Genomic DNA, 27,778 nt, shown 5'->3' with positions numbered 1-27,778 from the left:
ACGTTATGTAGCCATCTGCCATCCTCTACGTTATCGGAAATGGTACAATAAGAAACGAGCTAAAATCTACATAGCAACAGCGTGGATGACGCCGTTGGTGATTGAAACTTTCTGCATCTATACTCATTACCTTGACAACGGAGAATGCGATTATAGATGGGTAAATTCGGCTATGCAAGTATTTGTTGGATGGGGTATTTTTACCGCCACGTATTTTCTTCCTCTGATTACTATGCTCGTTGCGTACTCTTTCATGTACAGAAGTCTACGAAGGAAAGAAAGTGAGCTCACAAACCATCACCAGCACAACCCCGCACTCACGATTCTACGAATTCGCAAGAAAATCGTCAGGATGTTAGCTTTAGTGTTCGTAACTTTTGCAATCTGTTGGGCACCAATTCATATCTACTTTTTGGTTTTCAATACGGGAGCACGAGTAGATACAGAAAGCACGGCTTATAAAATCACTGTCTTGATGGCGTTTTCAAATTCGTGTGCCAATCCGTTTATTTATTCATTAACGAATCCAAACTTTCGAAAGGGAATACGTGTATTGTTTTGCCGAGACAATAAAACGGCGCCTGCTGGCCAAGAATCGATGGTACAGACCAGGCCGTCAGTGACAGAAATTGTGTCTACATATGAAACCAGAAAAGTGGGAATTTCAGTTGATTGCCAAACTGATTGCTGATCATAATTACTACTAGTCTGGATTACCATACTGTGATGGTTTCTAACCCTAACACAAGATTTTAACACGTAATGTACTGTACCAGTTTAGAATTCCATACTAAATTACCATGAACACTTAGTACTGAGTTGTATTTCCTCCTAATACCACGTTTCCCATGACAACCAATCAATGTGACCTGGTTTGAGTGTGGATCCGGGTGTATATGTGAAAAATGTTGCCATTTTTTTTACAGCCATACTTGTAATTGCAGTAGCTTTTGATTTATTTCAAATGTGAAGCGCCTATGAGCACTGTCGTGGATATATGGCGCTATATAAATGTTTATTATTATTATATTTATTATTAAATGGGGATGCGGTTGTAAAAGGAATATCATCAAGTGATCACAACAAAAGGAGCCATGGTATTAGTAGGATATTCAATCGCGGTCACGATACCACGCCTCCTTTTTTTGTGGTGATGATTTATGCTTGATGATCTTCAGTATACCACATCATCCCCATAATATCTCATTTACATATGTACACTTGCAATTAAACTCAAGCCAAGTCACATGGGTCGGTTGTCAGTGGCAACGTTTGATTACAAAGATTATAACGCACACGCATGCGCAGATCAGCCTCGGCATAATTATTCGGTTTCTTTGGTCGACGATCCTTATCATAATAATTCATTCCATAGTCATATATATGTTTTGTAGTTGAGCTGTTTGTATGCTATAACTTTTGCAATTCGTCTGATTTATGAAGTAAATCAAAAGTACATGTCTGGTCTAAGATTTAATTTTAAATTATATTTTCAGGAAGGGCTAAACATCAAATGATATGATATACTCATCAAATTAGTATTACCAAATCATTACCATAGGAGGACGCAATTTACAATTTTGCCAAGCTAAGTGATTACCAAACACAGAGTCGTTTGACCTCCTTGACGTGTTTTCACTAACCTTGGAATGAAGTAAACGTCTTTACGACATACCTCAAATACCCGTACTTTACATGTTACTAACGGGGTTACAGAAGCATTTATAGTCTTTGAGTTAGCCGCACAGAGTTGTCTGAATTGGTTCGGAAATCGATCACTCGTTCACAAGAGTTTGCCGTCAGAGAGCAATTATAATTATAAATTATACTCCAAAGTGTCCTCAACTGACAAATTGAGCTTATAGGCATTTATGACAAAGTGCAAGGAACTCATAGAGATTGCCCATTGTATTCTGTCTTTTGCTATATACAGTCTTGATTTGTATTACCTTTAATAGTTACATAGTGATTAATTTCTACCCTCATTTTCTTATCCACACTTCTAACATACAAAATTCAATATATTTACAGGAAAAAATATGCATTAAAAATAGGGGTCCCCGAATTAGGTAAAAAGTTAGGCTAACTTAAAGTTTATGAAATTTTGGAAAATTCACACATTTTTTTTTTTGCTTTGTTTCAATTCTGTAGTGCAAACATAGCCAGTAGTTAACTATCCTACAAGACCTTTTTTATATGATGTGGTACTGTCTTGATGTAATACTACTTTTCTTACTTTTGTGTTTGCTGTATTTAATTTCTATGTCCGAGATGAGTTCTGCTGTCATGTTTGCCTCCATTGCTTCTGAGCTTCAATTTCAATGTTTTCGTACTCCTTGTTGTGAAGCATACACCTTTAATTAGCTGTTTCACACTCAATAGCTGTTGAATGTACTAGAATGTATAAGAAAGGAATTTAACTTTTACAATTACTGTCACAAGCACTCTAAAGTGGAAAGAAAATTACAATTAAAATTGACATTCAATCATGTATCTGACTTCATCAATAGTAAATGTGTACTGGAGGTGTCTTAAACTATAGTAACGATACTAATATGTAATGTATAGCATATTGTACCTGACAAGCACATTGTTATAAGGTTGACCTGTACCCCAATTCTGCCATCCTGCATCAAGGGATATAGTTACTGGTTGATCACACCTGTAAAGATAAAGTATATAGGAAATGTATCTAAATTTACAGTAGTAAATTTCTGCACTTGAATCTACTGCTCAATAAATATTTTGCCAAAACAAATTGTTGAATTGCAAAACTTCACTATCAAACCTTGAATGATATACTTCCAAATATATAAATTCTCATTGGAAAATGGAAAATACTCACCATTAATTCTTACAAAGATCCAACTCTTCATTTTGAGCAGTTTCACATAACTTCTTGGCCAGCTTGTCGACGAACGTCTTTCTCTCTGTGTCTCACTGTGCCCGGGTTCACAGATGACAAGAAGGAATTCAAGTGCGTTAATCGTCGTAAAAAACCCGTAGCCTCTTTTACGGCACCGTCCACGACGCGCCGTCGAGAATATGACGTCAATGAATATAATTATAATACAATGTATATATTATAACATATTATAATAAATAATATTTTCGTTGAGTCTGCAGAAAAAGTTATACTCTAGCTTGCGAGAATGAGTGCGTTGCACCTATACTGACTTGTAGCATACCTAACCAGGCCATTTGAAATTAGTTCAATGCTGCAATTGAGACGGGTAAAGTTATTCATGCTAGACAAACATGAATATGAGCAATTAGTTTTTACACCCCAATTATTTAAAGGAATGTGCTTCAACATGAATTAATGAACGTTACACAATGAAAATGTGTCAGTCATTGGGAAATTGTAAAAACTTTCATTTTTCCTGAAACACTGCAGTGTTATCATGTCAATGGCTTAGTCTAGTAGATTTTGTACTAACGAGTGGTATTGCTCATGCAGCTAATACAACTTTGTTACACTTAAAATCACAAAAAAGTAAGGATACATAAATTCATAATATTGTGACTCATGGGGGATCGAAGGCAATCAATGGGGGAGGGCTTGTTAATAATCTACGTGTTACTTATCTGTGTCAATACACAGAGAGGCGTATCAATCCTGGGACGCAGGCAATCAACGCCTTCTCCAGCTGACAGCAGTGTATACGACGGAAATTTGTATATAACTGTAACACTTACAGTCACCTGTTTCAACAAAAACATTACACAACATAAGGCACGTGCACTGCGCTGCACTAACTGGTTGTCTGACGAAAGTCGTAAATAATCATGCACTTGTCTTACCTACAGTATAGCTTTAGAATTATCATCATAAATCGACGACACTGCTGGTTTTCGGCATTTGTTACTTTGTTGTGGGACCTTCCCGTGAGAACTGTGTTGAGGGTTCCACACTCACATTCCACGTAGAGCCGACGAGCGGGCGACTCCGAAGCCGGGGTCCAAAGTTAGTCGCAGATACACAATTGGAAAGAGACAGTCTTGTATCCACAATCACAACACCCTTCTAACTGTTCAGCAAGAACGTCGAGTTCTACGATGCGACGACCCTCTCATCTCACCAATATTATCAGGCTCTTGTATCGAACTTGGACTCGGATCGCCGTTGTAAACATCCGGCGTCGGTCCACGGTGGACGGTCGCACTACTACGTTTCACCAGAATTAGCATGATTTGACGTTGACAATTTATGATAATTTTCAACCGATATAAACTGCTTACATATTTTACGTCGTTTCTGTTTGTATTTTTTACCAAACTTTCCAAATGTTGTCCTCATCGGCTGAGATGTTGTACATGCTATACTTTCACTTTTGACAGCGAACGAGCGACTGTTTGACCTCGGTTTGACATGCGCAGTGAAAATGCGCATTAAAACTACACATTTTCAACTTTGTTGTGAATTGTTTGAAGGACAACCGGTCTGGTTTTAGAAAGTATCAGTCTACAGTGGATTTTGAAAACACTTTATTGAGAAAATGGGAGTTGAGAAAAAGAAATCGTGTTTTGTTGACTTTCAAAAAGCCTTTGACTATGATGATCGAGCAGGACTTTTCGTGAAAGTGATAAAGTCAAGAATTAAGCTTAAAGGGAAGCAAGTATAACTCTGTTAAGTACACCGTTAAGTTATCAGGTGGTCTGTCAACAAGTTTTAAGTCAGATGTGGGTGTACAACAAGGTGGCATATTTAGCCCTATTTTGTTTGCGTTTGTCTTAAACTATGTGGAAGACCGTTTGAACAGCCTACCTTTCCAAGGTGTTACTTTAGGTGCGTTTATCATGCCTGCTTTGAGCAGATGATAACATAACTGTTTCCACATCACGACATGGTCTTGAATTAATGCTTTCAAAGATTTGAAAACTATTGTAATAATTGACGTTTACTTGTAAATGCAGTCAAAACCCACGTTGCTGGTGTTGTTGTTGATGTTGTTGTTATCAAAGATTTGTTCTCAAATTAAAACTACCAGACAGACTTTGTCTTCAATGGTCAAGACAGTAACGAGATTACACATTTACTGAGGTGCAGTTTTTTAACAGAGAATAGTAATGATATTCAATATTCATAACACAATACCTCACTGAAAGAACTGTTATCAATTTCAGAATTCTCACACACAATTTTGTTAAATTCTTTTGTTGCTATCAGTGTCTGTATTTTGTTTTACGTAATTTTTAAACAAAAAACATTGTGAGATACATGTACATAATACATTGTGCTGCCTAATTGACAACTCTATAGTCACTCTAGTTTGGTAGTAACATTGTGCTGTCTAATTGAAACTCTATGGTCACTCTAGTTTGGTAGTAACATTGTGCTGTCTAATTGAAACTCTATGGTCACTCTAGTTTGGTAGTAACATTGTGCTGTCTAATTGAAACTCTATAGTCACTCTAGTTTGGTAGTAACATTGTGCTGCGTAATTGTAACTCTATAGTCACTCTAGTTTGGTAGTAACATTGTGCTGCCTAATTGAAACCCTATAGTCACTCTAGTTTGGTAGTAACATTGTGCTGTCTAATTGAAACTCTATAGTCATTCTAGTTTGGTAGTAACATTGTGCTGTCTAATTGAAACTCTATAGTCACTCTATTTTGCAATTGGTAGTAACATTATGCTGCCTAATTGAAACTCTATAGTCACTCTAGTTTCAATGGTAGTATGACTTGCAGTTGAAGATTTCGAGGGACGCATGGAATACGTGACAAATCCAGCCTACAGTTTTCAAGTGTTGACTTAGTGAGTATTATAATCATATTTGTATTGGCTGTTACCACTATACTCATAAATAAATCACAACTTTATATGACATGTTTCAAAATGTACATGTTTTTATTTCGACTTTAGTAAGCGATTACTTCGTACTGACAAGTATTAAATGGATAAGAGGTGTTATCAATGTAAAATTTATTGCTATAATATACGAGTTCTTATAAAATAAATGTCGATAGTACAATTAATCACATCCCGTGTGTTGAAAATAATCTAAAATTGGTTTATAATAATCAAATTTTTGTTGTCTATTTGCTAATTACTGGTAAAATTTAGTAAACGTCAGAATTTCTGTATTTGTATGAACTGGTTGGGGTTTCCGTTTATCTATCCAACGCTTGTCTACAAATGTACGTTAGCCTCGGAATTAGCCACACATGTATCGTCACTCACACGCACACTATTATACTCAGGCTGAGAGAGACACCGCACGCCAACTGTTGCGCTGTAAAACAAAGTCTAAAGTAGGAATAGGAATTTGGAATAAATTTATTCACTGTATAGCATTCACATATATAGTCTCAATGACGTCATTAATCTAGAGATACTTAATTATAAATAGATGATCTCTCACCTAGATTCCTTGGTCTAAAGAAAAAGTGAACTTTCCACAGAATTTTTAAGATCGATATATAAGATCATGCCATATGTAAATTTTCCACGTGTAAGACGAGGATTAATCACACTATTGGACACTTAGGTATAAATCTGTATTCGATAATGAACACGTTATCTTGAATTGTATAAAACTACTATAATCTACGTTGTTTAATCAAAACACTTGATAATTGTTTGCTATTAGAGATAAATGCATACACATGAGTCACGACATTCTCGCTAAAATGCATGTCCAATGACGCATCTAAGTTTTCTCTCTCTTTATTTTAGTATTGCGTAGTTTATAATCACTAAGTAGTTATCTTTTCTCTGTGCTATTTGATCAGCTGAGTCAATCACACACACGGCCTTTGATTGTCTCATCAATTTTAGTAGTTCTCCAAAACCACCCATATTGTCCACGTCTTGGACATTCCTCACCACCATCCCAGTGTCTTGAACTCGCAACCAGTCCAATCATATACCACTTCCCCTTGTGGTACTTAGCAAAAGGTCCACCACTGTGTCCATAGCAACGGGTACCACCATTGTTACCATCAAGATAGCCTGCACAGTGATATTCTCTAACTCTCTCGACGTACCAGTTGTCGTCTTTATTACTCAAACACGTATCCCACTCCATGGTTCTCAATGGTATACGCTGTAAAACAGTATTGGGTGGACTATCCTCGTGGTCTCGACCCCAACCAAAGCTGTACCCTATCTTACCGGGTCTTTCACGTATCTTCTTGTATGCTTCAAACGTCGGAAGACACAACGGACGGACGAAAGAGTTAAATTTTACTTTCCTATCGAGTTTTATCACACAGATTGAATAGTCATAACTAAAGCATTCTCTATGAGTGGTGTTGAACTCGACTTCGTTGTCTTCCGTGAAGTTGGTGAAGGTTTTGCCAAGTCTAACAATTATTGGTTTACGCCACCATGAACCTATGCATTCAACTGTTGTTATGACGGTATTATCATTCAGAAGAACACCACTGCAGAAATAATTTCCTTCATTCACGTCATATAAGAGAGCCATCCATGGCGCTGCACCAGGTGAAACATTGAAAGTTGTGTCATCGCTAGCAGGATCATCTTCAATATCAACGTAACCACACCCTGTGAACAAAGCATATGCATGTATTTACCAAACTATTACATTGAACAGTTCCGTGACATCGCTTGATTTTTTTAGCATGATTCATAAATTTACTATGCTTAAAAGAAATCGCTTCCCCATCCGACAATCCAACCATCCATCCATCCATCATTCCATACATACATCCATCCATCATTCCATACATACATACATACATACATACATACATACATACATACATACATACATACATACATACAAACGTACGTACGTACGTACATACATACATACATACATACATACATACATACATACATACATACATACATACATACATACATACATACATACATACATACATACATACAGCGGTCGAGTCACCCATCTATGTCCACCCATCCATCCATCCATCTATCCATCCATCCATCCATCCATCCATCCATCCATCCATCCATCTATCCATCCATCCATCCATCCAGCCACCTGCGTCTAAATTGAATACCTTGGTCATACTCAATATTGAAACTACCAATTCCCCCAGTTGGTCCAGATTGAAACGCTATTTGCATTACGTCACTGTTTGATATAAATGACTTGGAGTCTGTAAGGTGACACAATTTATTGTTTCCACCATTCTGATTATCCTGCGATGATATCCGAAGGAAATCTCTGAAATTGAACGAAAATCAAACGGTCTATGAGTCAGTGACTGACAAGTAATAGATGGGTACTGAAAATGTTGACAGTAAAATGATTTGCATGAACACCAATTTTAAAGATACGAGTAAACTATAGCTAATTTAGCAATGAAGACTCGTAAATAGGTATGGGGCGTTAGAGCTATATGAGAACACAGTACAGTGCAGTAGTACAGTAATGTGCGGTGCGATACGATATAATACAATGCGATAAGGTACGGGAGAGAGAGAGAGAGAGAGAGAGAGAGAGAGAGAGAGAGAGAGAGAGAGAGAGAGAGAGAGAGAGAGAGAGAGAGAGAGAGAGAGAGAGAGAGAGAGAGAGAGAGAGAGGGACGGACGGACGGACGGACGGACGGACGGACGGACGGACAGACAGACAGGCAGGCAGGCAGGCAGGCAGGCAGACAGACAGACAGACAGACAGACAGACAGACAGACAGACAGACAGACAGACAGGAATACACTCACGTGCATTCATTACTTCCCGGTTGTTCAGACATGGCTACACCGTCTCCATCACCATTGACAGGTTGTAAATGTACCGATGTAACAGAGACATAAACAGGTAGTCGACAATGATTTGTTATTCTCCATGTACATAGTTGATTACCAGGATAAGAACTATTTTCCCATGGATTTTCAATATTCCCGAATTCGCTGAAAAACAGGTCTCCAGATGGCCAACGACAGCGATTATCTTCGAAATATTAATAGACAGAAAAAAATAGGAGTACACGGTTCTAATTGACAAGTATTTGCTGGGGTATGTATGTATGTATGTATGTATGTATGTATGTATGTATGTATGTACATGTATGTATGTATGTATGTGTGTAAGTATGTATGTATGTATGTATGTATGTATGTATGTATGTATGTATGTATGTATGTATGTATGTATGTATGTAAGTATGCATATATGTATGTATGTATGTATGTATGTATGTATGTATGTATGTATGTATGTATGTATGTATGTATGCATGCATGCATGCATGCATGCATGCACGTACACGTCTGTGTGTTTGTTTGTTGTAAGCCCCAAGTCTTGTGTATTTCTGGGTGCCATATTCCCTGAGGTGCATAAGTATACCAAGGTTCTTACCTGTTTCACTGTAAGTGACATTGAAGGTAGTTGGCGTACCGTGAAAATAGTCGGGTACTTGGTAAACAAAGAAGACATTATTAGAGGGCACTGTTACAGTAGGGGCAAAATTGTTGCCATAGTAACGAACTATATGCTCTGAAAGTTAAAAAGAAATCAGTTATAAAAGTTAAGTAAAGCAGGTGAACACATACAGAGACATCGACAGACATTCAGACAGACAGACAGACAGACAGACAGACATACATACATACATACATACATACATACATACATACATACATACATACATACATACATACATACATACATACATACATACATACAGACAGACAGACAGACAGACAGACAGTCAGACAGACTACATTCAAACCCCTATGGGAGGTAGAGTAAACAGCCAACGCAGTTATTGAAAATTATAATCCTGTGCGCTGATAATAGCTATAAGCATACATTACCTGTTTTCATTTTGTCTACATATACATCCACATAGTGATATGCATCATACGGACTGATGTATGGATTGATGTCCCTGTAGTAAGGAAGTTCTAAAGAGGTGAAATCCAGGGATAATGCCGAATCTTTAGATCCCTTGATTGCAACTGTGCAGTCTCGGTCATAGACAACAGACCTCGGTGATCTTTCCAGCACTTGTATCAACCCTGCAGGACCATCGTACATCTGATAACATTCTGGAACACAGATAAAGTATTATTGTATTATACAGTTATATGGGGCTGTTGTGTCGATATAGGTCTGTGCTAGGGGTAAACAATTGTTGAGGGTTATGATCACGTGATATGACGTTTCTTACTATCGTTCTTATACTTACTTGCTTCATACAGTATCCAAAAACCTCGTGACTGGCTAGCTCCATTCGATCTGAATTTTATCGTCATTGTTCTGTTGGTTGAAACTATCAATCCGGGCACCTCGTCTCCACAATATACACCAATTAGAGGTGAGGCGATGGAAGGTCCGTCATGCACCTCGAGGAAATCATTCCTAAATATCAAATTAAAAAAAAATCATATACCAGTACCCAGGGTTGTAGTTTAAATGCCTGGATGGAAAAATTTGTTTTTATGTTATCCAAAAGAACACTATTAAAGCCATCCCGGAAACATATATGATAACTATTGTCCACGTCTTCACCTCTTTGTATGGGTCTTCAAACAACTTCCTAGGTAGTGCAGGTATCAAGGTGAGTGAATCTCTGTGTATATACAATGTACTAGTATTATTTTGTACTACACTGGACTTCAATGTTTGTCAACAGATTGGCCCAATATGCAGAACATATGACGTCACGGGCCTATGTGTCTTACTGTGTCAAAATAGTGCAATATAGCATATGTATAAATATTACCATATACATGTAATGTAGCACAGACTACTGTTGATACATTGTCAACTTTAACATCTAATAGCAGCCAAGGAAGTTGCTGGTAATTACTGGCATTTGCAGATGATAAACAGTCCAATGTAGGTGACATTTTAAATTTACTGACATTTAAAAAGTGAAATTTCAACTTCACCCACATTTGAAGCCCAATTGTATATTGACTATTTTCTTGATAATGGAGAACCTTTTTATTTGCATTAATATGAACATCATCATTTAAAAAACACAGGTATATTTTTATTCAAGAAATAAACATGGCATTTGTCATAATGAATATTAATAAGAATTAGAGTTTGACATATTATTTTACTTTGCTACTAAATTTTAAATTTCAGGAGAATTTTGCTCCCCAAATTTAAAATTCAGGAGCAAATTTAAATTGATCCTAAAAATCTTGTTCGAAGAGTTAACTTGATAGGCTGAATAGAATAGATATACATGTGTTGAAATAAAAGCACACAATTACCTGCAGTGTCCCTGGGCATCTCCATTTTCTAAAACGAAATCTTGAAATGTTAACAGAATCCTCGATGCTGGTTTGTCCGTCCGTATATACCACGTACAATCCTGGTGTCTGGGGTACTGAATTGGGTAATTTGCAGACTTAATTTCACCTTGATTTTCTCTGTATGTAATACCACTAGCTATACCACAGGAAGGCCTTTCGTCAAGGTTCTCTATAAGAGCACGAGAATTTGAAAGATTTTTTATCACTTTAAATTGGTTTCGCTCTAAACTAGTTATTTCGGGTCTGTCTGTCTGCCTGTATGTATGTATGTATGTATGTATGTATGTATGTATGTATGTATGTATGTATGTATGTATGTATGTATGTATGTATGTATGTATGTATGTATGTATGTATGTGTTTATGTATATATGTGTGTATATACATGTATGTATGTATGTATGTATGTATGTATGTATGTATGTATGTATGTTCGTTCCACACTCCCCCCCCCGTCGATAAAAAGAGGACACATGTTTGATTTGTACTGTTAGCCCTTTTTAGTGGTAGTGTGAAATAGTTACATAACATGTTTGTACCTGCCATGTATTCAGCAGAGAAGGAGACTGGATTAAAAGATATCGATAGTCGTAACTGGATTCTATTATCAGATGACCTTATGACTGTTGGTATATTCTTACCATAGGTACCAAGGCTACCTGGAAGAAATTAAAACCAAATATTTTCAAAAAGGAAGTAAACAAGTCGTCTCTAGTTATTTGTTCATTGTTCATTCAATCGACTGCATATTGTACATTACCTTACCATAATATTGATTTGTATCAGTCATGATGTAATTTCAAAACTCACCGTCTGTCTGTCTGTCTGTCTGTCACTCTGTCTCTTTTTCTGCCTGTCTGTCTGTCTGTCTGTCTGTCTCTGTTACTGTCTCGGTCTGCATCTGTCTGTCTCTGTCTCTGTCTCTGTCTGTCTCTGTCTCTGTCTCTGTCAATCTCAATCTCTCTCTCTCTCTCTCTCTCTCTCTCTGTCTGTCTCTCTCTCTCTCTCTCTCTCTCTCTCTCTCTCTCTCTCTCTCTCTCTCTCTCTCTCTCTCTCTCTCTCTCTCTCTCTCTCTCTCTCCCCCCCCTTTGCAAATGTTTTACTCATCCATTGAACGATTTCCAATATTCACTAAAATAGTTTGCCAGACGAAGCGTACTCGTAACCGTTAATACCTCCAGTTGCTAAGTCAGTGATTTCCAAATACTCATCGTTTCGCCATGCTTCAACTTCGACAAAAACATCGAACCGAAGCACTATCCTTTTTCCTTCTGGTACAGTGATATTGTACAAGCACCCCGATGACTTCTCGCCATTTTGATTTCGATAAGACATACTATAGGTAGTTGCTGGTGTTTGAACAACTCCGTTGGTAAGTCCAACAATGTTAAATTCACAAGCTGAAAAATAGAATGGGCAGTACAACTTTTAGTAACAGTTATCTATATATACATATTACATAATCTTGATAAAAATTACTGTAACTTACCTGTACGACACGAAGCTGTAAAATTTCCTTTGTGGCTTGTCGTACTTGGTACGTACTTGATATAAATGACATTGTTTGTGAACGATCGTGGTAGACTGTCTCCACACAGACGGTCCATCAATGGAGAATTATCATCGGGACCACTTCGTATTTCAAGATATTCATCACTGCAGCAGGAAATGAACAAATAATTATGAAACTGTATTCATTCATTCATTCATTCATTCATTCATTCATTCATTCATTCATACATACATTCATGCAGGCAGCCAGACAGACACAGATATTCACACAAACAGCCAGACAGACAGACAGACAGACAGACAGACAGACAGTCAGCCATACAGACAGCCATACAGCACACACACACACACACACACACACACACACACACACACACACACACACACACACAGATAGGTATATATATATTTTTGTTGTTGTTGCTCTTTTGCTAGTCTTTCTCATTTTGTAATGTTCAGACCGCTGAGACATGTTTGTGTAGTGGTCTTTAAACAATAAATTATTATTATATATATGGTACAGCTTCTTTCTTTGATGGTAAGCGGGTTATTGTGTGTTTCTGTTTTACCAGCAATGCATAGAACCTATCGATGTGGGGTCACGCCATTTTGCTAAAAGAGAATTAAAATATGTACTCACCTACAATTTTCACTGCTTAACAGTTGAAAATCTTGAAATTCTAACACTACATTGAGTCCATAATAGGGATATATGACCCATTCATGAATAGTTTGTGTTTTGTTTATAGCAATAGTGATGTACTTGTCCACGTAGCTACCGGCACGTAGTATTTCTTTAACAGTTTCTATCAAGATCAAGAACATTTTACACTAACTATAACGAAAGCGATATTATGGGACGCTAAACGTCACGATATTCACTCTAAATGTCAAACTTTAATACTCACGTTAAACGTAACAATATACTCACAGTAAACGTCACAATATACTCACGTGAAACGTCACAATACGCTAAACGTCAAAATGCTCTCGTTAAACGTCAATGCTCACGATAAACGTCACAATACTCACATTAAACGTCACAATATACTCACGTTACACGTCACAATATACTCACGTTAAATTTCACGATACTCACGCTAAACATCACAATATACTCAATATTAAACGTCAAAATACTCACGCTAAACGTCACAACACTCACGTTAAACGTCACAATACTCACGCTAAACATCACTATACTCACGTTAAACGTCACAACACTCACGCTAAACATCACTATACTCACGTTAAACGTCACAACACTCACGCTAAACGTCACAACACTCACGTTAAACGTCACAACACTCACGTTAAACGTCACAACACTCACGTTAAACGTCATCAAGCATGGTTAGCAGGAGCACACTATATGATAAGGCAAGTGAGTACACAAATGTTTTATGTATACAAATTCAGGCCCGTGGTAACACACGTACATTCATGTTTTTAAACGCAGTTTTTTTATAAAAACTTGAGCGTCTCACATTCGTTACTGGTATATTTTCACTCAGTATGCTCTATAGCCATCATGTATTATTTACTTACGAACTGCTCGATATGTTGTTTGTATTCCTCCACGGTCTGTACCAGAAGTCGTAGCTAGGTCAAGGTCAAAGCGCAGTCTCACAGTGTTACCACTAGATAATATTGGATGGAAAATCGTTTGTTGGTAGGCAGCCAATAATGTTTCTGTTTATTAAAGCAGTGAATGAAGAAGATAGTTTGTTATTTGTCAACACAGATTAAGTGCTGTTAACACCTGTATTAGTTATTTTAGACACCCATTCAAGGAAGGAAGGTAGGAATGGTCTGATTGTCATTTTTCTAAGTGACCTTGTCAAGTTAGAAAGTTTATGAACCATTGCCAATCAAAATGTCAGCTTGGTATTCTTACAACAAAATTCTTAATTCCATGGACACTTTACTGGGCACACATAGTTTTTTTATGAGCAAGACAACATCAGAAGTAATTGGATATGAGATCCTTATCAATGCTGGTCAATCATCCCCGCTGAGTGACACAATAACAGCTCAAACACACACAGTCTGGTATTAAGATACAATTAGAACTGAAGTGTTGGTGAAACAAGCCACCAGTGGGGAGGGTGAATTGGTCAGCATTGATAAGGATCTCATATCCAATTACTTCTAATGTTGTCTTGCTCATAAAAAAAAACCTATGTGTGCCCAGTAAAGTGTCCAAGCAATTAAAAATTCTGTAATAAGTATTCAAAAAACTAGTGAAACCAGAAATTGCGTAAAATTAGTCAATGAACACGTTTGAAAGTAAAAGAAGACACATTTTAATTGGTCATATACAAAACCCACAACAAATCTAGTTTCGCTGCCAGACGTCATCACATTCGTTACTCTGTAATTAAAGGTGCATGAAGTGCTCCACGAGTGGTGAAGTCGGGAGAAGGGAGTCAGTTCTGGCGGCTTGGCCGCTTGGGGCACACACTTCGTGCCCCTTACACAATGTCTGGCAGCAACACTATTATTGACCTATCTAAATTTTAAAAAATTAAAGTAAATTTCTAATCAAATAATATGCTTTTTTGAGCGTCCCTTGTTACTTGTAAGATATTTGTAATTAGGAACGTTAGCCCTGAAGCACCGGTATTGGAAATAAGTTTTTACGACTACTGTTAATTTAATAAGTGGTTATTATATCAAAAATGACATACAGAAGTGATTGGTTGCTTACCTGTCTTGAATCCATCATATACATATACATTACTAGAAAAACTTCCTTTAGGTGTCAGTGGAAGCACATTAAACTGAATATATATTCTGTATGTGTCTGGTACTTCAATGTAGTAAATCTTCTCTCCTGATTCTTGATGAAGTATCTCACCATGTGTATTGTTGAGATATACATGGGGACCTGTAATAACCATAGAAATACACGTAAACTATAAGAACATGATTTGGTCTGAATACCTCCTGTAAGGTATTTGTTTGTACCTTAGAAAAGAACACCACCAACGGCGAGAGTATAGAAATACTAACCATTCCAATTATACACGATGACATCTACCACAACATCAACTTACCCAACAATTTCCAAAAAGTAACCAGTTAGCTATTAACCTCCAGATATATATATATGGACCAAATAGTGTTGAATTCAGATAGCCATTTTCAGAAACAGATGACACAGACAGACAGACAGACAGACAGACAGACAGACAGACAGACAGACAGACAGACAGACAGACAGACAGACAGACAGACAGACAGGCAGACAGACAGACAGACAGACAGACAGACAGACAGACAGACAGGCAGGCAGGCAGGCAGGCAGACAGACAGACAGACAAACAGACAGACAGACAGACACACATACACACACGTGCGCGCACGCGCCCACACACACACACACACACACATTACCTTTATCTAATCAATTTACAAACAGTAATATAGCTAAGCTAAGGTAATCTCTAAAATTGTCTAATCTAGCATGGACTCTAATGATCTAGTCTAGTCAAGTCCAGTCTCAGGCCTTATCTAATCTAATCAGATCTGATTTTGTCTTATCTAATCTACTCTACTCTTCTCTACTCTAAAAGACTTGACTCCCCCATGTGTACATCGTGCATTCGCGAGACTACAATTGTAAAATGAAGTAAGAGGTGCCCAGAGACATGGCATTAAATCAGCTCTGAAACTTTCCACATATAAGGCCATACCTTCTATATACTTTATCATAAAGCCTCTGTATATATCACCATTCTGACTGCTTTTATATTTGATGAATGCACTAGTTGCCTTGGTTACCATCCCAGGTGAGGTGGAAGTGCCACAGAAACGTCCAAAACTTTGAATGCCTTCATCGTCACTTTCACCATCATATACCTCTACGTAATCATCTCTGTAACAAAGAAAGTGTCCATTACTGTGACGTCATGCAATACAATGTATTAAATGTCATTTCATCGAGTGAAACACCAAGCCAACATCATTTTAGCTGTAGATCAGATGTTCAGTGAGATATGTGAAATCTATATTGTATAGATCCTTTAATTCCCTTGGAGATTTTTTTACATTTTGTAGAACAAAATCAACTATAATGTATTATGTACGGTGGCCTGCAAGTAACAAGGCAAAACAAAATTTGTCTGTTTTGTCATGTCACTGCAAGGTCACCGTACTTATGTGCCTGTACAGAAAATGAGGATTTTGTATCTTCTTACCTACATTCGTCTGAATATGGAAGATCAAAATCCAAGAATGTTAAAAAGATTGGTTGTCCACGAGAACTGATTAGCCATGAGCATTCTGAGTCCTTGTGTTCGGCATACGTCATTGGATATCCAGGACTCGACACTCTGCCAATATGACGTTTATTATATCTATTGTAATATGGGGGTGGCATTCCAATGAAGAGTGCAAAATCACAGGATCTTGGATCTAGCAGCGATAGATATAAATGATGTATATAGTATATATTAAATATCAATATATCATATATACATTGTCAGTCAGTTAGTCTATCTACCTGCCTCACTGTGTATGTCTCTCTGCCTGTCAGTCTGTCTATGTCTGTCTGTCTGTCTGTCTGTCTGTCTGTCTGTCTGTCTGTTTGTTTGTTTATCTCTCTCTCTCTCTCTCTCTCTCTCTCTCTCTCTCTCTCTCTCTCTCTCTCTCTCTCTCTCTCTCTCTCTCTCTCTATCTTAGCCTGTCTGTTTCTCTGCCTGCCATTCTGTCAGTCAGCCAACCTGTTGCCTGCTGCCTGCCTTACTGACTGATTGATTGATTGATTGACTGACTGACTGACGTTCCATTTCTCTCTTCTCCTGTCTTTCATTCTATATCTTTGTATGGATCTAATTATAATAAAATGGACATACCTAGGGCATAATAGAATGCTTGGAACCCCGAGACGTCTATATTATCACGCGATGAGGTATAGAATGAGACAAATAGAACATTACCAGAGGAGATTAGATCTGGAGCATAGTTGCCACAGTAACGAGCAATGATGGACGAATCTGTGGAGAAATTGTAACCATGTTCTTATATCATGCATTCCATTCCCCACACACAGAGTAAGTAGAAAAACCAATTCCATACTAAGGTACTCTCTAAATGGCAAGTCGATCTGATGACTTTTTATGTCAATAGTCGATTTCCTATTTCTACTTCAATCTAGCTTACCGACAATAACTCCATGGCAACAAATAAGTCACTATAAAAATCAAACATTTACTAAAGTTGCAATGATTTGAATTATCAGTGTCAAACTTGCAAGGCAGAATGCAATGGTTATAATCAGAATCTGTTTGTCAAAAGATTTCTTGGGAGACAGGGCTAAAGTTAATCCTAGAGGAAGGTGAACATAGTTGCAAGAATGCCTTTCGGTGTCCAATACTCCGTCTTAAACCTCCATAAACATAGGGTCGATAAATACGTTAACCTCTCCCATGTGTAAGAAATGTTGTACAGTGGTCGGCCGTAATTAGCTGTACCCATAGAGTTACCCGTGGGAGCACCCCTTCCCCCTTCCGTTACAACCAAACCTACCAGCTGACAATCCATCACGTACAACTACCATGTCTTCGTTTTGATCATAGTGATTAAGGTGACAGTTCTTATCGTTGTAGACATCAATGACGTTGAACCTCAAACGTATTCGACGGCCTTCTGGGACCTCGATACGCCACTCACAGACTAGATCACGTGGGTAAGTATTTGGAAAGTTGGGGGATTGCAGTCGACCTTCCATACCTTCCAAATATTCATAATAATCTGAAAAAAGAATATGTATAACAAAATTCATGAAACCTGAAACTAAATGCCGTCTGGCTCGACAATGTCATCACCTAGTTAGATAAATATCTCATAGACGTTGTTATATATGATTATCGTCTGGTTAAAATCTCATTAAGGTTTCCACATTTTATCGTCTGCCATGACAAGACTTTAAGCAAAATTATTACATATGAGTCAACTGACTCTCAAAAATATCAAAATAAACACACGAGTGTTAGGTTTTACCATCACATACTTGTACATTTAACTGTTGAGAGTAACCCATCTTCACACAAGTTTATCACATTTGTTACAGACCCCCACCCCCTCCCCAAAAATAACAATGTACGAGAACAGTAAACAATACCTGTGTAACAATGGTTGGTCACCGTACTTACCGTATATACATGTCACCACCCCGCCCAAAATAATTAAACTTAGATTCACACCGTAGAGGGTAGTTACAACATAGAACATAAACATGAACTTGTTTAAATATAATTCGTATTTCCCATACCTCCTTCCCCGTACGTTGCAGAGAATCTTCCACAGCTCTCTAGCATATTCATATGCAGTTTGATGAAGATTGGACCAAGTCGACTTATCACCTTGGGAATGGTTGTCCCGCAATATCTTCCTCTCAAGGGCGCACTTTCTCTCTTTCCATTTCGGATTTCTAAGTAGTTGTTACTGGTGAACGAACGAGTAACATAACATTTCAATATGATATTCATTTTAATAACCATGTCGCTACGATAACATTAAAGGTGTGATTCCATGGCGCCAAAATATGATTTTGTAATAATCCTAGATAATTGATAAGGAATATGGAAATGTAACATCAAAATCGTTTGGAAAATTAACAAATGTGTAGTTTTTATATAAAAAGTTCGTGATTTACATTAATTTCCATGATTCATTAATAATTTCACATTTTATTTTTCATCCACCAAATATTTAACTACTTTTTCAATTTCGCCAAATGCAAACAAAAGTACTTTTAAGAAATAAGCATAACTTGCAAAACTTAACTATATCTTGGACATAATGTCTGTCTGTCTGTCTGTCTGTCTGTCTGTCTGTCTGTCTGTTTGTTTGTTTGTTTGTTTGTTTGTTTGTTTGTTAAATATAAAATTTACGGGAAACATACTCCACATTAATAATATAAACAAACCTGCAGTTCACAGTGTCATTGATATTGAAATAGTCAACTAAGATATTGCCAACGTTTCCCTTTCTAGGCCTTACAATCCATATGCATTCCAGTACTTCAAAGTCTTCCTCTGGGCTGGAGTAGTCAGAACTAATGCGTAAATTTGTACCTGGATTTCTCCAATCACCTGAGCCATAGCATGGTCCATATAACCGTTGAGCAGCCACTATTAATGTAAGGTGTTTAATATATGAGAAGTGGCTTTATGGATGTTTGATCAACAGAAAATCTTTTCATGCCTGAAAAAAATCAAACTGAAACAACATAGACCAAGTACGGCAGCGTAACTTAGTGTTTGCAAAACCTCAAAAATGTGTACATTAAATAAAGTTTATATTACGTACTTCAAATGCACTGTGAACAAATTTAGTAAACACAATCACTACGTCACGGCACAGTCAGTTCGTCTGTCTCTGTAGGCTCTGACGTCTCCCTCTGATTCCGGTCTGTCTCCCTGTCGTCTGTTTATTTCTGTCTGCTGTTTCTGTCTATCTGTCTGTCTGCCTCTTTGTCCGACCGTGCATGTCTGTCTTTGTCTGTCTCTGTCTGTCTCTCTCTCTCTCTCTCTCCCTCTCTCTCTCTCTCTCTCTCTCTCTCTCTCTCTCTCTCTCTCTCTCTCTCTCTCTCTCTCTCTCTCTCTCCCCCCTCTCTCTCCGTTGTTAGTCAATGAGTAGATCAATCTGAACCATCAAAGGTTTATCAATTAAACACTAGCTGTTATCGTGTAAATAGTGAAAGTCTATGGAAGTATTCACGGGAACAAATCGCGAAAACCTACAGAAGAAAATACTGCTTATGGCTTGAAGTAAACAAAGTTAGGAATGAGGCCGAATGTGTTCACTTATGTAGCCTACACCGTACACGTAGACTCGAAACACTATACCACTCTATTCGCTATCCTATTTGATTCCGAATTTCGCTGTCCTTCCTCAGCGAAATTCAAAATCAAAATGTCGGTTAGGACAGCAAATAGAGTGACAGCGATAGTCCTTCGAGTCTACGTGTATAGGCTAATCACTTGAGAACTCGCACAGTCCTACTTTGAATGTCGCTACCACAGCTAGGTCATTTACACATAGTTTATGTCTGTCCCATAGCTTGCCGATTGTCAAATATGTCGTTGTCGTAGTATTTGACTACTGACTCACCTGAAACATGTAAAATGAAGAGATGTACAAGAACTATTTTGACAAGTAAAAGTGCATCCATTTTACTGCGTGGACATCAAATCGAGGTCAGTTCCGGTTGCAGGTTGACACGCGGGTAGAAAGGGTCAAACACAGTCAAAGATCGAAAATAACATAGTACTTATACAGGTCACCATATACACATACTCAAGTCTACTGACCTGACCTTTATGATATCAAATCAAGAAGTAAACTTATAGGTTATATATGAAGGTGACAGATCTAATATGGACAAAAGTTCGTTAACCTTATGGCGTTAGACCAATGACATCGATCATGCATCCTAACCACAACCCGTGGTCTAAGGACTTTATTTAGAGAGGCCTTAAAATGAAATAGTTTCGTTTACATGTCTGCGTAGCTCTCTTTCAAGACAAGACTGTAACATGTGTAAGTCGGGTAGGCTGTACGGAACGTCGTGACACCCTCACATATGTCGGTCGAGCCCTCTCACAGACAGAGAGGATGCCGGTGAGGGCGGGACGACACGGCGTATCTTACAGTCAATGAGTCGGTCTGATACTACATCAGACGTCGGGGACAAACAGGATAAGTGAATGAATGAATTAATAACACGTGTCACAGCAATTTGGAACATCAGAGGCCTGTATTACATTTCATGGTTTGATAAGAACAGTTTTATGGCCTCTTTGCATATACATGAAATGCCAGGGGAACTGGAAATTTGTTTGTGAACATCAACTATTGTGTAAAACTGTTCTTATCAAATGATGGAATGTAATAAAAGTCTCTGTACTTCAAACATGCTGTGCAAAGTGTTATCGATTCAATTCAATTGTTTACTTTCCCTGTTTGTAACAGGTTGCATTTGTCCACGATCTGATGTCTGCAGTTGCATGTAAGAGGAAAAACACGTATATCAATTTTCTTGGTTATGCTTGTAATTGCAAACAACATTAATAAATCCAGATGACAGGTACAAGACGATGAAGAGTAACACTATCTTTGGTACAGATATTTTTATCGATAAACGCGATCTGTGTAAGAAGATGATATTTCTATTCTAAGACCATATTTTCTCCAATTGGATATGTAAAACACAGAATACTCTTAATATAATAAGTGTGCAAAATCAAGCAAAATCGCTGGTTTCGAACTTCTTGTGCAAAAGGTATAAACCAATTATTATTGCAATCACAAGTAAACAATTGATTATTATTTCCTATGGTGAAATGGTGTCTGTCTGTCTGTCTGTCTATCTGTCTGTCTGTCTGTCTGTGTATGTATGTATGTATGTATGTATGTATGTATGTATGTATGTATGTATGTATGTATGTATGTATGTATGTATGTATGTATGTATGTATGTATGTATGTATGTGTGTGTTGTCTGTGTGTAGGTGTCTGTTTGTCACTGAGTCTAGATATGTGTGTGACAGTGTGTCTGTGTCTGTCTTTGTGCGAGCGACTGTGTCTGTGTCTGTGTCTGTGTCTGTGTCTGTGTCTGTAAAACAACTTCGTCCCTGCTTTACCTTGTTTACAATACCAGGCAAACGTTAGACAAACATATGAATAGTCAGTACTCTATGTATTGACAGCATTATTAATACAGTACCAGTTTACCAGCCATGGATATCCGATCTCATGCTGGGTTAGTTGATATTAAACATAGTCAAGCTAACATGGCAGCATTCGGTAACATTTGATTTAATCGACCATTTATAACCACTAGATTTACACAAAAAAGTCGATTTATGACAATTTTATTTTCGATTTTCGATTCTTAATTTTAGTCATGACTATAACTATGAAAAAAGCATAATTAGTGAAATATATCTAAACATGAAATATTATCTAAACCCGGTTATTAATAAGGTTATCCTTTGATAGTGGCATTAAAAGTGTCCAATTTGTTAACATCATGGTATTCCATTTGATTAATTTACATATTGTTTGTTTCTCTAAACACAAGTACATTTAATGAACTAAACAGCTGTACCAAATTAACGGTAGCAAGTGTCCTTACCAGTATACATACATTTGCATAATTTATTCATGATTAAAATTTAGAATAAAATCTATCCCTGTAGCAATTATATATATTGAAAACTTGTTTTAATTTGACTATATTTCATTTTATTCTAATTTGGGGTTGAATGACCTGCGTATTAATCAGTGAATGTGCGTAACTTCTTGTAGTTTGAATGTTTTTCTTCGACCTTATAGACCCTATTTTAAATTGATTTTAAAAGATTTCGATAAGTCTATCGAACATGATAAAATGAATGACGATGTACAGTTAAAATACGGTTGTGCAACTCTAAAAAAACTCAAATGTAAAATTTGTCTGTTTTACATACATAATGATTTGATATAATTAATGCATTATGCATAACTTACTTCAAATATAATGCTCATCAACTCGGAAAAATATCTATTTGGAGTCTTGTCACTGCCCAGGGGAGATGGAGGGCTGTAAACTGGGCTTCGTTGTCCTCGTGGTGCTTGCATCGTTGATCAACGGAAAAATCATTGGTAAGTAACGTTCGATTTTTTACGTCTTTCATATCTCTCTCACCACTTTTAGAACACTTTAATTCCCTCTTTCTTTTACCGTTCTACGTGAAAATTAGTTTGGAAAAAGTGTCAATTTTGTAACATATGGTAGATTTTGACATTACCAATCGAAATATTTGCTCCGGTAAGAATCAAGTAAATACGACCAAGTATGTGAAGAACAACTTTCTGATATAAAAATGCAGGGGGAACTAGTTCATATGTTTGATTTTTTCTTTATTTTTTACTTGAACAAATAAGACTAATTATCAAATGGGTTCAAATGACAAATGTGCTTGAAAACGAGAAAATGATATCCCTCTGTTTCTCTATTTGTGTCTACTTGTTCACTCTCGGTCTGCCTCTCAATCTGTCTGTCACGCTATCTGTATCTTTTTCTGCCTGTCTCTGCCTTTCTGTCTGCCCTCCCTTTGTCTCTGTACCCCTCTCTCTGTCTCTGTCAATCTCTCTTCCTATTTCTATTTCTGACTATATTTCTGTCTCCCTGTCTGTCTCCCTGTTTATCTCTCTGTCTCGTTGTTCAATGTCTGTCTGTCCATCCGTGTATCTCTGTCTCTCTTCGTCTATTTTTCTCTCATTGCACTGATATATATATATATATATATATATATATATATATATATATATATATATATATTGTACGTATGTATCTCCTCTCGCTACCCCCCCCCCCCCCATACATACACGCACACTTATTATTCACGTAGACATTACTGATTCTAAATTCACATTTTACATTACAGACCACTATACAAAGTTTCCACTGTATGAACAACATTGCTATGGAGGAGATGTCGAACACAAATCGTTGGCTTTTAGCGGCAAAACGTCTAGTTATGTCAAAGTCCCAGCTAGTGTTCCGGATTTGACAGAGCTCTCCTGGTGCTGGTGGATGCGAGCAACTTTTGGAAGTAACACCGGTGCCCTGGTTAGCTACTTCTCATCTAGTACCCATAACGTATTGGTAGATGATCCTGGTAACCTCCGAATGATCGTCAATACACAACTTAGCAACGATTCTACTATTGAAGCTAACTATGGTGATTGGCACCACATATGCGTTACATGGACATCTGCAGGTGGTGAATATGAGGTAGGTATCATCATCATCAGCAGCAGCAGCAGCAGCATCACTATCATCATCATCATCATCATCATCATCATTTAGTATGGAAAATATTCCTTACATTCACTATTCAATTCAAAGAGTTTCACATATTGGATGTACATACGTCTCAATAGAATGTTTCATGCAGCGATAACCTTAAATTATGTCGTGAAGGTATAATACATGAAAAGTAATTCAGTCTTCTATTATATTCAGTCAGTGAACTTGCAATGATCATCGAAGAAAACTCCCTTATCCTGATGCAATGTTACTAGGAGTGAACATCTCACGGAAACTTTTATTAACATGTTGAAAATTAAATATTGGATTTAATTCATTCGCGGGTACAATTGTACACCTGTTCTCCATGTTACCTAATTTTTTTACACGTGTCTTGTTCATTAGTAGTTTTGTACAATCTGTTGTTTTTTTAAAACTTTATTAGCATTGTTCCATTACATTTGCATCTCACGTTCTCTGTTGATTAGGGGTATTGTTTCCAGTGATCAGCTGTTGTATACCTGGGTTACAAATTACTTTTTTTTTCGATATATATCTGCGTGGATGCAATTACATGTATGTTACTGCAAAATGATACGCTATTCTTAGACTTTAAAGCGTGTAACTAGAGATGGCGTTGAAAATACAATATTTTGTACTATTTGGACTAAAACGCATGGAAAATGACAACGCCCTCGATGTTTATTCTTTCGTTTTCCATAGATGTATAAGGATGGGAAGTCTTACTACGGATTTCAAGGCTTGGCTGAAAATGAAATCGTTGGTGGCGGTGGATCGTTGGTCCTTGGCGTCAAGCAGACGGTTAAAAATGGCGGATTTCAGAGTCCATACAGAGGTGACTTGACACAGTTCAATATGTGGAAAAGACGTCTTTTCCAATATGAAGTAGAGGTGAGTTTATGTAAATTACTATGTATGTATGTATGTATGTATGTATGTATGTATGTATGTATGTATGTATGTATGTATGTATGTATGTCTGTCTGTCTGTCTGTCTGTCTGTCTGTCTGTATGTATGTGAACCAAACAAGGACATTCATACACAAAGGCAATAGAAACAAACATAGAGGGATAAAAAAGTTAGAAGGTTTACTTGATGGATATTTCAAATTGATAATAAATACACGTCACTTTGTTGTTTCCAGGGTCTGGCTGAGGATAGTATGAACCGTGGTTGTGGTGATATAGTTTACTGGTCTATGGTGAAAAACTCTGACTTGAACTCAGTTACAACCTCACCCTCCGAGCTCCCAAAAGGTAAATCGACCGTTTCGTTTTTCTTAAAACTACTGTTCCATTTCAAAAAAAGTACAAGAGAATATTACATTTTCCAAACAATGCTGGTACCTTTTGATGTATAGATCAACATATCCTTGTAAGTTAGGACATATTTTGACTCAAACATTTGTCACAAAGAGGCAAGCCGTTCGATAATCAGTAATGGGTACATGTTGGCGCATAAATGGGGAGGGGGGGCTTTTGTGCTGTGAGGAGCTGATCAGAATTTGCATATCCGTGTCAATGCAGTAACATGGTAGTATAGCTATATGCAGATAGACTGTTAAACTTCAATCCAAAAATACATAGTTAAGATCATTGTGAAAATTCACTTTCTATTCCGCCATTTTGATTACTATCGTATCTATGTGATCTAATATTTTGTGTTCGTGGACAGTGGGAGAGTTATGGGTAGAAAATTCTGGCCCCCACTAAACACGCCCTCACACGGAATGTTAAGGTGATGTTATTACATTGGTGGTATTCCGGAAGATACATATTGTACCAGTGCAAACATGCGAACAAAAATAACTATTTTATAGAAACAAAACCCAAGCACATAGAAGGAACAAGATGAAACACTAGTTTCTCAAAAAATGTCGAAAAGTATATACACTCTTGCTGACAAATTAAAAAAAAGTTTTTTCTTTCATTTTTCGCAGTTTTTCTTCAAAATCGTTGAAGAAATAATAAGTTTTTCAATTCATCTTATCCGAGATAAAATTGAAAAATGAATATTAAAAATAAAAAATAAACGTTAGTATAACTTTTAACCCGTCTTATATTTTGAACAAATAAATTATACATTCAGACAACCTTTAATAGTTACTTGTTTTATTTTCCACAGTTCCATCGTACCCAAAATACTGTCATGATGTCAAAGTGAGAGATGAGGTTTGGGTATTCCACACCGATGAAGGCTACGCTCATCTTGAGCATCCAGTGCCCGAACTGGCCGAGTTCACTTTCTGTATGTGGATCAGAATCACCGAACCAGTTCGTCGTGATGGTACTATCCTTAGTTACTTTGCAAAGGGTGACTCCTATGGCAGCATCGTCGTCGACGGTCTCTCAGGTCTGAAAATGACAGTTAATGACCAACGTGGCAAAGTATCTCGTCATAACCTCCTCGGATATACTTGGAATCACGTGTGTGTCACGTGGGATTCACATGGTGGTGGACACTCCTACTTCAAGAACGGTAAACCAATCAACGGCAAAGATTTATCTGACGGACAGCTGATACACGGTGGCGGTAGTTTGTTCCTGGGACAGCGGGCTACACAAACAACTGGTGGTTTTGCTGAAGGGTCTGCTCTATATGCTGAAATCGCGTACTTTAACATGTGGAAAGAACGCAAGTTGAGGTCAGAGATAGAGGTAAGAATGAAAAGATTTGATCGACCGTTTGAAGTTACCTGATCTCCTGCCCATTTTGAGAAAACCAAGGAAGTCATATGGGAAAACTCACGATTTATTTGAAATTTACCAGATTTAACATTCACTTCGATTTCATGTGCTACCTCACTTTAAACGTTTCGCTTAAGTATCAGACGTTAAGCTTCAACATTTGACGATGCTAAGTATGTACACAGGAAGTTGAGAAAGTGCTCAATTTTACACTTAAACATTTCTACTATAAACTAGTCAAAAGTTTTAGTAATCTTAGAAATTATATGGCACAAAATACGGTTTTGCAACAATGTACTCTTATCAAAATACGTCATGTGTTCGTTGTCATCGTAAATGGGACGTGTTCTATCATCGTCTTCTTCTCTATTGTAACATTAGGCAATGCACATTGATGATAACGGTTGTGTAAGACTGTGTGGTGATGTCATGTACTGGCCGGCAATGAAAGACATAACTTCGAGAAATGACATTGATATACGTAGGCTTGATGATGTTTATGAGCTGCAAAGCGAACTCTGTCGTAAGTATTGAGACCT

General features: G+C 37.3%; 1 protein-coding gene across 1 annotated transcript; it reads right to left on the bottom strand.

Annotated features, from left to right (window-relative positions):
• Window positions 1–5,972: 5,972 nt before the first annotated feature.
• LOC144452701 (cubilin-like) lies at window positions 5,973–19,709 on the bottom strand. Its single transcript, XM_078143846.1, has 19 exons — window positions 19,659–19,709; window positions 19,002–19,174; window positions 18,257–18,481; window positions 17,584–17,724; window positions 16,927–17,143; window positions 16,423–16,604; window positions 15,435–15,614; window positions 14,273–14,416; window positions 13,365–13,530; window positions 12,702–12,868; window positions 12,388–12,612; window positions 11,752–11,871; window positions 11,171–11,381; window positions 10,132–10,304; window positions 9,758–9,991; window positions 9,300–9,437; window positions 8,663–8,891; window positions 7,999–8,165; window positions 5,973–7,516 (listed from the first exon to the last, which is right to left on the bottom strand). Exons 2-19 carry the CDS (start codon window positions 19,051–19,053, stop codon window positions 6,744–6,746), a joined length of 3,744 nt encoding a protein of 1,247 aa, XP_077999972.1. The 5' UTR covers window positions 19,054–19,174; window positions 19,659–19,709; the 3' UTR covers window positions 5,973–6,743.
• Between the last annotated feature and the right edge of the window lie 8,069 nt (window positions 19,710–27,778).

This window comes from Glandiceps talaboti, chromosome 23, assembly GCF_964340395.1.
Source record: "Glandiceps talaboti chromosome 23, keGlaTala1.1, whole genome shotgun sequence".
Taxonomy (NCBI): Eukaryota; Metazoa; Hemichordata; class Enteropneusta; family Spengelidae; genus Glandiceps; species Glandiceps talaboti.
The sequence above is the reverse complement of the archived record's forward strand: the minus strand, read 5'-3'. Positions and strand labels throughout refer to the sequence as shown.